Genomic DNA, 13,024 nt, shown 5'->3' with positions numbered 1-13,024 from the left:
TCCAGGCATGGATGCTCTACATATGTGTGCCATAACACCACCCTGCTGATAGCTGGGGACTCAATGACCACTCGGGACATCCTGGAAGACTTCTGGATACCAAAGGAAGCTCCTGACATCCCGCACAGCTGCCCAGCACCAGATCCGCCCACCAATACTTCCAATAAGTAGGAAAACCTCATACAAAAATGGTCCTATAAGTGAGGAGGACAAAAAAGGAACGCAGTCTTTGGCTTATCCTGAACATTTATGGGGGTGGGGGCTTATGGGGGAGGAACGAGGGCGGGGCTACCCAAACGTATGCTGCCATGGACATCTTTCAGGAAAGCACATTATGGCCACTAGATGGAACTGACCATTATAGGAAATCCCAATTCACCATGACTGGTCGAATGCGGGTCACATTTCATCAACACATTTATAACAACCAGATCTGTAAGTGTTTGTGAAATCTTCCCGCACAAAATGTACTCAGCCAATGAAAGGTAATGACTCCATTTTTATTTTTCTCCTGCTATCAATGGCCAACACGGAACAACACTTCATCCATGTCTTTGCTGATCTCTGATCTCCTTATGAAGTGTTTCTTACATGATGAAGATCAGCCATGGAGTATATCTGAGGTGTATATCAGGGTGTGCTTCTTCCCCACATGACCACCACCAACATTCATATAGAAGCCATTTCCCGCACTCAAGGCACTAATACACCTCCAGGGTTGTGTGGGCCCCCTGATGTACAGGAAGACAGGACTTCAGTGAGGAACAATTCCCTCACTCAGGACAGGAAATTGGCTTCTCCCCCGTGTGAGATCTCTGATGTCTGGAAAGAGAGGACTTCTGTGCAAAACATTTCCCGCACTCAGGACAGGAATACGACTTCTCCCCAGTGTGAAATCTCTGATGTCTGGAAAGAGTGGACTTCTCTGAAAAACATTTCCCGCACTCAGGACAGGAATACGTCTTGTCATCAGCATGCAATCTCTGATGTGTGGAAAGATATGACTTTTGTGAAAAACATTTCCCACACTCAGGACAGGAATACGGCTTCTCACCAGTGTGCAATCTCTGATGTTTGGAAAGATCAGACTTCTGTGAAAAACATTTCCCACACTCATAACAGGAATATGGCTTTTCCCCCTCATGAAATCTCTGATGTCTGGAAAGATATGACTTTTGTGAAAAAGATTTCCCGCACTCAGGACAGGAATACAGCTTCTCACCAGTGTGAAATCTCTGATGTCTGGAAAGAGTGGACTTCACTGAAAAAGATTTCCCACACTCAGGACAGGAATACGGCTTCTCACCAGTGTGAAATCTCTGATGTCTGGAAAGAGTGGACTTCTCTGAAAAACATTTCCCGCACTCAGGACAGGAATACGGCTTCTCACCAGTGTGAGATCTTTTATGCACATTAAGTTTGGATTTAAAACTGAAACACTTCCCGCACTCAGTACAGGAGAACCTCTTATCTGGTGGAAGGGCGACACCGTTCCTCACAGTCTGAGGTTCCTCAGGATAAGAGGAATAGGATGGTCCATCTACACTGTGTGGTGCCGGGTGGACATTTGAGGTAGCCGGGTTTTCTCCTGGACTATACTGTGTGATGTCCTCATCTTCTACTTTACAGTCTGGAGACAAAGTGACACAATCCTCTGAGGTTTTCCTCCTCTCCCGTCCATCTACTAAAATAGAAATACAAAGATTATTACTAGACATCAGCAGATTGGTTCCCCTAAACTAGGACTCCGCCCACATCAGGCAGCTTTGTCTCTGAGGATCCTTCAATTCCCCCCTCAAGGTAACTAGTAAATGGCTCCTCTGATCTCCTACCAGTTAATTTCTTTATTCATGGACCTTAGTCAGAGAGTGAGGAAACAACGAGAATTGTCTTTTATAGGAGTGACAGTGATGAGGGGATTATAGGATGAGTGTCCCCTCCCCCTCTATCACTCATTGCCATCTTCCCAATACAAGAAGTCCTGCACTTCCTTATTTAGTCCATGATTTAGTCATGAATAACAGCGGGGCTGAGTCCCACCAGAGGTCAGAGAGTGAGGATGGGGGAGAACAACCAAGATGAAGACTGGACTGATCCTGAAGACCACCATCATTGGGTTACTGACTCCTCCCTCATTATCACTTTCTGTTTAAGGTTCCAAAGTCTGAGGATGTTATCACATTATTATCACAGGTGGTGAACGTACGTTGATACAGAGGGCTTGGATAGCCCAGGACCTTGGGTCCATTTAACTGAAATATACACCTGTATAAGTCCTATTTCCCTGCCTGGAGCACCTTTCAGTTTGAGGAGAGGTCAACCCTGCTGCCATTTAGGACAAGTAGATTGGGGATATATTTCCTACAAACTGCATAGAGGTCTTTAAAACCTGGCTTAAACGAGTCCAATATTGACACTAAATTGTTTGTACCTGAGGGTGATTGCATATATGGATAAATAATCCAGGAAGAGGACAATTATTTGCTGAGGGGTGATTATACCCCAAGAGGCCAAGATTGGAGCTATTTATAGCAGCCTTGACCTTGATGATGCAGCCGCAACCCAACACATCGGATGTAATACAAAAGTGTTTTACTTGATACTTATATAAATTCTGTATGGTGAATACGGAGATATTATCTTCCGAACAGTCTATGTACCACTACAGCCTTCCTGCCTAACACAAGTCACTGTTAAAAAGGAAACATCGGTCTGTTATGGTCTCTCAGGCCCTGAGGAAGCCTTAAGCGAAACGCGTCGGCTTGCTGGGGACCTACCGTGACCGAATCCAGCTTGAGACCCATCGTCCACCTACACAGGCTTTGTTTTTTCCGCTTCTAACCCCTTGCGGGATATGTTTCTATAATTACAGTGACACTATATATTTTAACAATTGTATGTTGTACTTGTTTGTTATTATACATGCATGGTTATCCATGCTTATTTTTTATTTGATAAACCAATAAAATGTATTTTTGATTTTACTATTGGTTCTACTTTTTGATCCTTCTACTCCCACAGGCCCGCAAAGCCCCGTCTCTTTCTGTCCCAAAATTTGTTATGACATTATCACCATGTAAAAGTCTGTCCTCCAATCAAATCATCAGATATAAAATGTGATATAAAATAAATAATAAATCGGTACAATCATGTAGTGTAAAGAATGGTGTATAAATATTCACAGAAACATTCACCCAATGGCAGCTTACATTCAGAAAGTTTCTTTCACTAAACACAAAAACAAATAAAAAATCAAATAAAATGCAGCACCAACAAAATTAAAATAAATTTCTTCACCCAAATCTGTAGACAATAAGTGGGAAATAATTTCCCTCCTCTCCTTCCTCTTCCTCCACGGTATATATGGGGGGGGATAGAAAATATGGGCGGAGCCTGCACAGGGACGTCCCATCTCGGCCATCCCAGGGAAGGGGTATCGGAGTGAAGGATCACATTGTGAAGCTTGTTTAGTCCGCACTGCTCAAGTGCCGGCTTTGTAATTCTATCATCTTGGATTTTAATGTTGAATAAAGCAGATAGACGGAGAGCCCTAGAGGGGGTGTTATTTTCTACCCTCCCCCCCATATATACCGTGGGGGAAGAGGAAGGAGGAGAGGAGTGAGCGATATCCCTAGAGGGGGAAGGGAGTCAGATGGTAAGGTGAGTGGAAGTGACCACCAGCACCTTTCTCATCTGCAATTTCTGCACTCGCACTTTATCATTTATATTGGCCGTGTCACATGACACACATTTCTATCCTCTTATTGGATGATCACATTACTATTTATTCATTTCCTGACACTGTTTAATAGATTTCATATTTTTGAATTGTAAGTCTGATTGTTACACGGCGCGGTGATATCGCACAGATTGGATTATTATTTCCCACTTATTGTCTACAGATTTGGTTGAAGAAATTTATTTTCATTTTCATTTGATTTTTTCATCAGATATAAAATGTCCAGCTGGTAGGAAATGGGTGTAACAAAGAGAATCCATATTATGTATATACAGTATCTGACAAAAGTAAGTACACCCCTCACAGTTTTTGTAAATATTTTATTCTATCTTTTCATGTGACAACACTGAAGAAATGACACTTTGTTGCAATGTAAAGTAGTGAGTGTACAGCTTGTATAACAGTGTAAATTTGCTGTCCCCTCAAAATAACTCAACACACAGCCATTAATGTCTAAACCGCTGGCAGCAAAAGTGAGTACACCCCTAAGTGAAAATGTCCAAATTGGGCCCAACTAGCCATTTTCCCTCCCCGGGGTCATGTGACTCGTTAAGTGTTACAAGGTCTAAGGTGTGAATGGGGAGCAGGTGTGTTAAATTTGGTGTTATCGCTCTCACTCTCTCATACTGGTCACTGGAAGTTCAACATGGCCCCTCATGGCAAAGAACTCTCTCAGGATCTGAAAAAAAGATTTGTTGCTCTACATAAATATGGCCTAGGATATAAAAAGATTGCCAAGACCCTGAAACTGAGCTGCAGCACAGTGGCCAAGACCATACAGCAGTTTAACAGGAGAGGTTCCACTCAGAACAGGACTTGCCATGGTCAACCGAAGAAGTTGAGTGCTTTATGCTCAGCGTCATATCCAGAGGTTGTCTTCAGCAAATGGACATATGAGTGCTGCCACATTGCTGCAGAGGTTGAAGTGCTCAGTCCATATGCCGCACACTGCATCAATTTGGTTTGCATGGCTGTCATCCCAGAAGGAAGCCTCTTCTAAAGATGATGCACAAGAAAGCCCACAAGCAGTTTGCTGAAGACAAGCAGACTAAGGACATGGATTACTGGAAACTTGTCCTGTGGTCTGATGAGACCAAGATAAACTTATTTGGTTCAGATAGTGTCAAACGTGTGTGTCGGCAACCAGGTGAGGAGTACAAAGACAAGTGTGTCTTGCCTACAGTCAAGCATGGTGGTGGGAGTGTCATGGTCTGGGGCTGCATGAGTGCTGCCGGCACTGGGGATCTACAGTTCATTGAGGGAACCATGAATGCCAACATGTACTGTGACATACTGAAGCAGAGCATGATCCCCTCCCTTCAGAGACTGGGCTGCAGGGCAGTATTCCAACATGATAATGACCCCAAACACACCTCCAAGACAACCACTGCCTTGCTAAAGAAGCTGAGGGTAAAGGTGATGGACTGACCAAGCATGTCTCCAGACCTAAACCCTATTGAGCATCTGTGGGGCATCCTCAAATGGAAGATGGAGGAGCGCAAGGTCTCTAACATCCACCAGCTCCGCAATGTTGTCGTGGAGGAGTGGAAGAGGACTCCAGTGGCAACCTGTGAAGCTCTGGTGAACTCCATGCCCAAGAGGGGAAAATAATGGTGGCCACACAAAATATTGACACTTTGGGCCAAATTTGGACATTGTCACCTAGGGGTGTACTCACGTTTGTTGCCAGGAGTTTAGACATTAATGGCTGTGTGTTGAGTTATTTTGAGGGGACAGTAAATTTACACTGTTATACAAGCTGTACACTCACTACTTTACATTGTAGCAAAGTGTCATTTCTTCAGTGTTGTCACATGAAAAGATAGAATAAAATATTTACAAAAATGGGAGGGATGTACTTACTTTTGTGACATGCTTTATATAGCAGTGGGTAGAGGGGAGAGAGCAGAAGTCTGTAATGTACAACATAGAGTATATAGTGCAGGGGTCAGGACTCATAATATTGGTATTCAGTAATCAGTGGTGGATTACATGTATTTATGTCATGTATGTATTTAGTGTTAATGACCCACCTGTGCTGATCTCTGTAGGAGTTTCCTCCTCTATAAATGTCCCCGTTATTCCATCCTCCTCCATAGACTGCTGATCATCCCTCACATACATCTCTTCTTCTTCTGCTTTAACCTCAAATTCTATATCGATTGGATCTCCACTCTAAACCAAGAAAATGAGAGAGAATATCATCTGGAAGATATAAGCTTTATTATTGTGATATTATTTATTAAAGAAAAAAAAACCACATCCTTCCCAGAAGTCCATGTTCTAGATGCTCCAATCCACCAACCTTGTAACATTGAGGGATGGTGTGACCTTCCTGTGTGGAATCCCGGGAATACAGAGGACGGGGACATCTCTCTGGTGGGTTTCTGTAGCTGGATGACTCCACCATGGTGTCCTGGTACAGATCTTTGTGTTCCTTTAGAAACTCTGACTCCTTCATCATCCCATCCTCATCATCCTCCTCTTTTATCTCTTCTTTAACCTCAACTTTAGAATCTCTCAGGTCTCCACTCTGAATATATAATAAAAATGACATCAATGGTAACAATGCAGATAATGTACAGATCCTAATGATATTATCAGTGATTGTTCCTCATCTACCTGATGATGGTGAGGGATGGTGTGACCTTCCTGTGTGGAATCCCGGGAATACAGAGGACGGGGACATCTCTCTGGTGGGTTCCCATTACTGGATCCATCTGTAGGAAACACACACACTGACTGAATACATTGTTTCTATGGGTTTATCAGATGATGGGGGATCTAGGTGGAGCCTCCGTACTGCTCTCTCCTTTACAATAAAGTCTCCTCTTACCCGGTGATGTGAGGGGCGGCTGATTCTCAATCATGACGTCCTTGTAGAGATCCTTGTGTCCTTCTAAATACTCCCACTCCTCCATGGAGAAATAGACAGTGACATCCTGACACCTTATAGGAACCTGACACACACAATGATACAGTCACCATCCAGACACATCCCAGGTCTGTTACTGGATAATGTCCCAGAATTCCCAGCACCGCTCACCTCTCCTGTCAGCAGATGGACCATCATGGTGGTCAGTTCTAGGATCTTCTGCTCTCTGTTCCTCTCAGGTATCGGAGAACGAGGTGGAGGCACCATGGCGGGGCTCTGGGTCCTGCTCAATCCCCCCGAGATTGGCTCTCCACTAGACTCCTTCACTACAACACAATCCTACAAATCAGGAGAAAGATAAACCGATATCAATCACCTGACATCATCTACATGTCTATAATAAGAACATGGTCTATTGACCAGACTAGATAAGAGTGATGTCATGTGACCTCCCAGAATCCTCCTCACCTCTCCGATCAGCAGGTAGATGATCTCCAGGGTGTGGCTTAATAACCTCTCAGTCATGTGACTCTGATCCTCCTCCATCCTCATTTGTGTGGTCATGTGATCTATGCGGGTTTCTCTGTAGATGGATAATGAAGAATTATCTGGATTGCATTGGTTGGACAATTCTAGGATGGGGATATAATTGGTTATAGGCGGGTTGCCCCCGGTGGGAATTGGAACATGTAGATTGGGTTAATTAAGGGGATCTTTTTATAAAGAGTGGTCACAGGTTCTCTCAGACCATCAAGACCAATGCAGAGCCCAAAGCCCTTGATTGGACAGGAGGAGGGACAGTACACTGCCAGAGTGTAGGGGAGAAGAGGAGAGTGCCGGTATTGAGAGATCAGCGGATCGGATAAGTAAAAGTGCTTTTACCATGTAACCCTTGAAGTGGGGCTGCCCCCATTATACAAGGGTTAAATGCTCATTTGGGTTTTGGTCATTTTTTGTTTCCCCAGAGAGAGGCTTTAAACAAAATTACATTTTCACACACGATAAAATCTGCATGTTATGCTTGTAAAAACAAAGCGCCCCCCCCCCCCACACACACACACATACACACAATTATGTCAACTCTTAAAATTGTGTCTCCCCATGAAATAGTGTCTAAATTCACTACCCAACATGGTGCAAAGACAACGCTATAAAATCGCCTACAGGTCAATCGTTCAGAGAAACCCGGTAATAACGGCCCCGGAATCATTGCTCTCACTCTAGTGTGCGGCCAATAACCCCCTTTGTGACAGCGTAATATAAATGACTGGTATTCTTTAAGGAGACATTAGGGGTCTATTAGACCTCCACCGTCACCGATGGACACCAGTGAAGCTGATGAAATACAGATCAGGATCAACCAGCTTCGTCACTGACTACAGTGACCAGGGAATGATGGCACTGAACCTGGAAGTGATGAAATGCTCGTCTCTTCTGGATTCATTCCCCAGAGAGGAGATCTGAGAACTGATCACCCTCCACTCCATCCACCATGCCGATCCTGGGCCTACAGGAGGGGCAGGCACATGGTTAATATAGTGAGGCATGGGGATATTTGTCAGACATTTCAGAAGAAGGGTGTGAAAGGGCAAATTTCAGGAGAAGCCGAACCCCAATCTCATCCCTCCTTACAAGAGACTGCTAAGGTGAGAAGATGATTGGTGGTAAAGGTGACAAATCACCAGAATGAAGAGAATGTTCCGACCCCGTAAGTGGGGAAATGTTCTGAACCTGAAGGGGTTACTCTAGGTTTTACACACTATATATGTGTGTATCATCATCTGCTGGAGATAAAAGAGGTCACAGTTACTATGGAAAAAGAGGACGGACATGACAGGGGGGGGTTGCTGGGTGTAAATAGAAAATAACATCTTATTACCCAGTGGTGGGATTCAGCCGGTTCGCACCGGTTCGTGCGAACCTGTTACTAAAAATTTACAAGTTCGCAGAACCGAAGCTGAAAGCTGACTCTGATTATGTCACTGAGCCTGTGTAGTCAGACTTACAGTTCAGTGTTCAGCAGACCCGATCCGACTCTGCTCTGCCTTTGGCTGCTTTCTCGCTCTGCTGCGGGGAGGCGGGCAGGAGTCCACACACACAGCACTAGTTGCTAGAGCCGCTTGGCGTCTAGCAACCAATGACGTCACTTCTTTCTCCTCCACGCCGCAGCGCCGCCTACTCGAATTTGGCTCCGCCTCCACCCAAGTTCATTCAGCGCGGTTTAGCACTGCGGGCTGCAGCACGTGAGGTAGCAGCATGGTGGCTGGAAACATTAAGAGGATTCTGGAGGGGCCCAAATAAATGTCTTCAGCCTTCAGGTATGAGTTACTGTCTGACAATATGGCAAATGTTTTTATTTAAAAGGAGTGAAATAAGACATAAAATAAAGTAAAATATCACTTTGCATGTAATAGTAAAATGCCAACCCTTTGTTCTGGCACAGCTGCTGCTATTATTTGAAACAAAGATTCCTATACCATATGTGTCACACTTCCCAGGTGTCAAGAACAAATCCTCCTACAGAGCGAACACTGCTAATATGTTCGCTCTTCAGGAGGATTTGTTCCTGACACCTGGGAAGTGTAACACACATTGTATGGGAGTCATGGTAATTGTATTACAAAGCATTTTAAATACCTAGGCCCCTCGACCTTTAAAAAGTGACTGCACTTAACCACTTCTGGACCGGAAGATTTTCCCCCTTAATGACCAGGCCATTTTTTGCAATTCGGCACTGAGTTACTTTAACGGACAATTGCGCAGTCTTTCGATGCTGTACCCAAATAAATTGACGTCTTTTTTTCCCACAAATAGAGCTTCCTTTTGGTGGTATTTGATCACCTGTGTGATTTTTATTTTTTGTGCTATAAAGAAAAAAAAAACAATATTTTTCACATTCTGCTATATAACATTCCCTTTAAAAAAAAATTAAAAATCAAATTTTTTAATAATTTTAGGCCAATTTGTATTCTGCTACATATTTTTGGTAAAAAAAATCCCAATAAGCGTATTCTGATTGGTTTGCGCAAAAGTTTTCATGTCTGCAAACTAGGGGAAAGATTGATGTCATTTCTATTTATTTTTTTTTTACTTGTAATGGCGGCGATCTGCAAATTTTAGAGGGACTGCGACATTGCGGCGGACAGATCGGACCCCTAATTGACATTAGATAAAAAAAATTACACCATGCTTGAAAGTCGGAACTGGTTACTAAAATTTTTGCATCCCACTACTGTTATTACCTCGTCTGCTGCCTCGTCCAGCAATATCTACTCTCTAATTCCTCCCAACTCACCTTTCACCCGAAAATGTCCCTTTTATACCTGACATCACTTCCTGTGACATAACTTCCTGTCTATAACTGACATCACTTCCTGTCTTCCATAGAGACTTCCTGTCTGGGTAGAAGTGAGATCACCACCTTGTGGAGCTCAGAGGAACTACATGCTCGGATTAACAGTTTGGTAATTAGTTCCTTTTTTTTTTTTTCAATCAATAGATTTTTATTGGTTTCATCAAAAAAGACAATAACAATGAAGTTACATCAACTGGATGTAGAAAACAAGATAGAAATAAGCAAGAGAAAACATACATAAGAGAAAATATATATTTAATGGTGGAATTATGGTTTAGACTTCCAAATGGGAAGAAAAGGGAAGAGGTAGCCCCCGCCTACCCGGCCCAGAGCCCCAAGGGGGAACAATGTCACCGAGTCGGGTGGCGAAGCCACCCCCCGTCCCCCCGCACGGGCAGCATTGTACAAAGCTTCGTCATTTATTGCTAAAATAAATTGCTAAATAATTACTGTGGTCTATAGGGCCACGCCATCCAGGCTTTTTTCAATTTGTGGTAGGATAAGTTATTCAGAGAAAGAGCTTTTTCTAGTTTATAATTCTCATTCACTAAACGTATAGTTTCAGAAATGTTTGGTGTTTCAATGGTTCTCCATTTACGCACTGTTAAAGTTCTGGCAGCTAGGAGGAGGTGAAGAATTATTTGTCGGAAATTGGGCGGATAGTATTCTAAGTTGAGGTTCAACAGGGCCAATTCTGGTCTAGGTGGGGATAACATACCCGCGGTGGACGCTATACATTTAAATATGGCATTCCAAAAGCTTGTTAAAGAGGGGCATTCCCAAAGGATATGTTGAAGTGTGCCAATTTTTCCGCACTCTCTCCAACAAAGTGGAGATATAGCTGGGTTCATTTTAGACAATGTGGTGTAAAATACCACCTGTTAGTAATTTTAGTCATCATCTCCCAGTGGTTAGTGCAATGTGACAATTTATGAGTGGAGATGAGTGCTTTTTGCCACTGTTTAAGAGTGAAAGATAGGTTAAGTGAATTTTCCCATTTTTCCATGTGTGAAGATTTTGTGGTGAGGGTATTGGCAGTTAGAATGGAGTAGAAGACGGATATTCCTTTGGTTTGGAGGGGGAACGTAGTGAGAAATTTCCATGCTTGGGTATTGGTGGGTAGATCTATGATCGGGTGTTTTGCCAATAACAGTGTTAGTTTAGAGATGGTAATGGACAGATCCTGGGGAGGGAAAATTCTTCTAGAATTTCTTCTGCTTTTTTGAGTTTTTCCTCAGCGTAGAATTGTGAGGTTGAGGACAATCAGTGGCGGCTGGTGCTCAAAATTTTTTTGGGGGGGGGCGCAAAAAGAAAAATGTAATAGGTATTGCTTCGCGGCAAAAAATGCGGTAAAAAAATTGCGTGACTTTGAGGTCATGGTACAGGCATGGCACAGGTGATGGTACAGGCATGGCACATGTGATGGTATAGTCATGGCACAGGTGACGGTGTAGGCATGGCACAGGTGACGGTATAGGCATGGCACAGGTGACGGTACAGGCATGGCACAGGTGACGGTATATGCATGGCACAGGTCATGGTCAGGTCAGGTCAGAGGTCGGCTTCAATCCCTTACCTACTCTCCTGGGCTGCCTGCGAGACCTCCACGGCGCTGCTCCTCTTCTCGAGTCTTCTTCTGACGGTGGTGGGATTTGCGTAACCGGTCCGGCGGTGCTCCTCTTGCCTCTTCTGTCTTCTGATCTGTCCGGCGGGAAGGAGATCGGGCGGTGACGGTGCGTGACTGACGCATGCACCGGCACCGCCCCCATTGCGACGTCAGCGGGGTCACAAGGCTGGAGACTGGACCAATCACAGCCAGGATATCACGAAAGTGGGGGTGTCCTAGCGCAATGACCTGTGCCCAGGTTACGCCCCCAGAAGGCAGCCAATCGGCGCCTCTTCTGGGCCCCCCCCCCCCCATAGCCATCACATAGGCCGGCGAACGCAATTTTTTAAAAAAAAACGTTATTGTTCTTTTTGTAATTTTTTTTCCCTTTTTTTAGGGGGGGGGGGGGCGGCGCCCTGGCGCCCCCTATGCATGGGCCGCCACTGAGGACAATCCATAGTTCCCCAACTCTATTGTGTTCAATTTTTTAATCTTATGGTCGAGTAGTTGAATAGGGATGTTGTGCTTGGAGAGGGTTTTGTTTTTGGTGATATGTTAGAGATAGCTCTCCAGGCTTGGAGTTAGGCTTTAATAGTGATCGGTAAGTTCGTCCATTTCCAGGGGATCCAAAGATAACTCAAAAGTAAATGTATCAGGTTTTTAGTTGGGACTAGATGTTCCTCTAATAAGGCCCACTTAGGTTTTCCATGATCTATGAACCAATGTTTGATTTGGTCTAATCTTGACGCCCACCAATATGCTTGGAGGTTAGGTAGTCCTGCACCTCCCATAGATTTGTGGGCTGTAAGTGTTTCGTAAGCTATTCGTGCTTTTTTTCCTGACCATATAAATTTTGTGATAAGGGTGGTGAGAGATTTAAATTGAGATTTGGGCATTGAGACGGGTAGGGCTCTGAATATATAAAGGATTTGGGGTAGGATAATCATTTTTATTACTGCCATTTTTGCTCCCCATGTCAGAATTATGTTGGACATAGATTTGAAATCATCAGAAATTTTTTGTTTTAGGGATTTCAGGTTTTCATGTAGAAGGTCGGAAATGCGGGGGGTGATTAGAATGCCAAGGTAGGAGATTTTTTCCTCTGTCCATGAGAAGGGGCAAATTTGTTGTAAATGTATTTTGGTGTCGTGTGTTACATGTAGGTTAAGGACTTGGGATTTGGAGTTATTCACTTTATAGTAGGAGATTTTACTAAAGTTAGCTAGAATATTATGTGCTTCTGGCAGGGATCTTTCGGGGTCAGTCATCATTAAGATGATGTCATCAGCGAATAATGTAATACGATGGTCAGTGTTTCCTATATTAAAACCTTTAATAATGGGAGACATTCTTATCGCTTCTGCTAGAGGTTCAATAGCCAGATTGAAAATCGTGGGGGAAAGGGGGCATCCCTGTCTAGTGCCATTTGAGATTTGAAAGGGTTTGGAT

General features: G+C 43.8%; 1 protein-coding gene across 1 annotated transcript; it reads right to left on the bottom strand.

Annotated features, from left to right (window-relative positions):
- Positions 1-773: 773 nt before the first annotated feature.
- Positions 774-12,924, bottom strand: LOC309543865 (uncharacterized protein; the record flags this gene model as incomplete). The annotated part of the gene is made up of 7 exons (XM_082276285.1): positions 774-1,684; positions 5,773-5,914; positions 6,045-6,272; positions 6,362-6,459; positions 6,576-6,699; positions 6,807-6,953; positions 12,733-12,924. 7 exons carry the CDS (start codon positions 12,922-12,924, stop codon positions 774-776), a joined length of 1,842 nt encoding a protein of 613 aa, XP_082132411.1.
- Positions 12,925-13,024: the final 100 nt, after the last annotated feature.

This window comes from Pelophylax lessonae, assembly GCF_965119305.1.
Source record: "Pelophylax lessonae genome assembly, contig: HAP1_SCAFFOLD_735, whole genome shotgun sequence".
Taxonomy (NCBI): Eukaryota; Metazoa; Chordata; class Amphibia; order Anura; family Ranidae; genus Pelophylax; species Pelophylax lessonae.
Note: the sequence above shows the minus strand (reverse complement) of the source record. Positions and strands in the feature narration are given on the sequence as shown.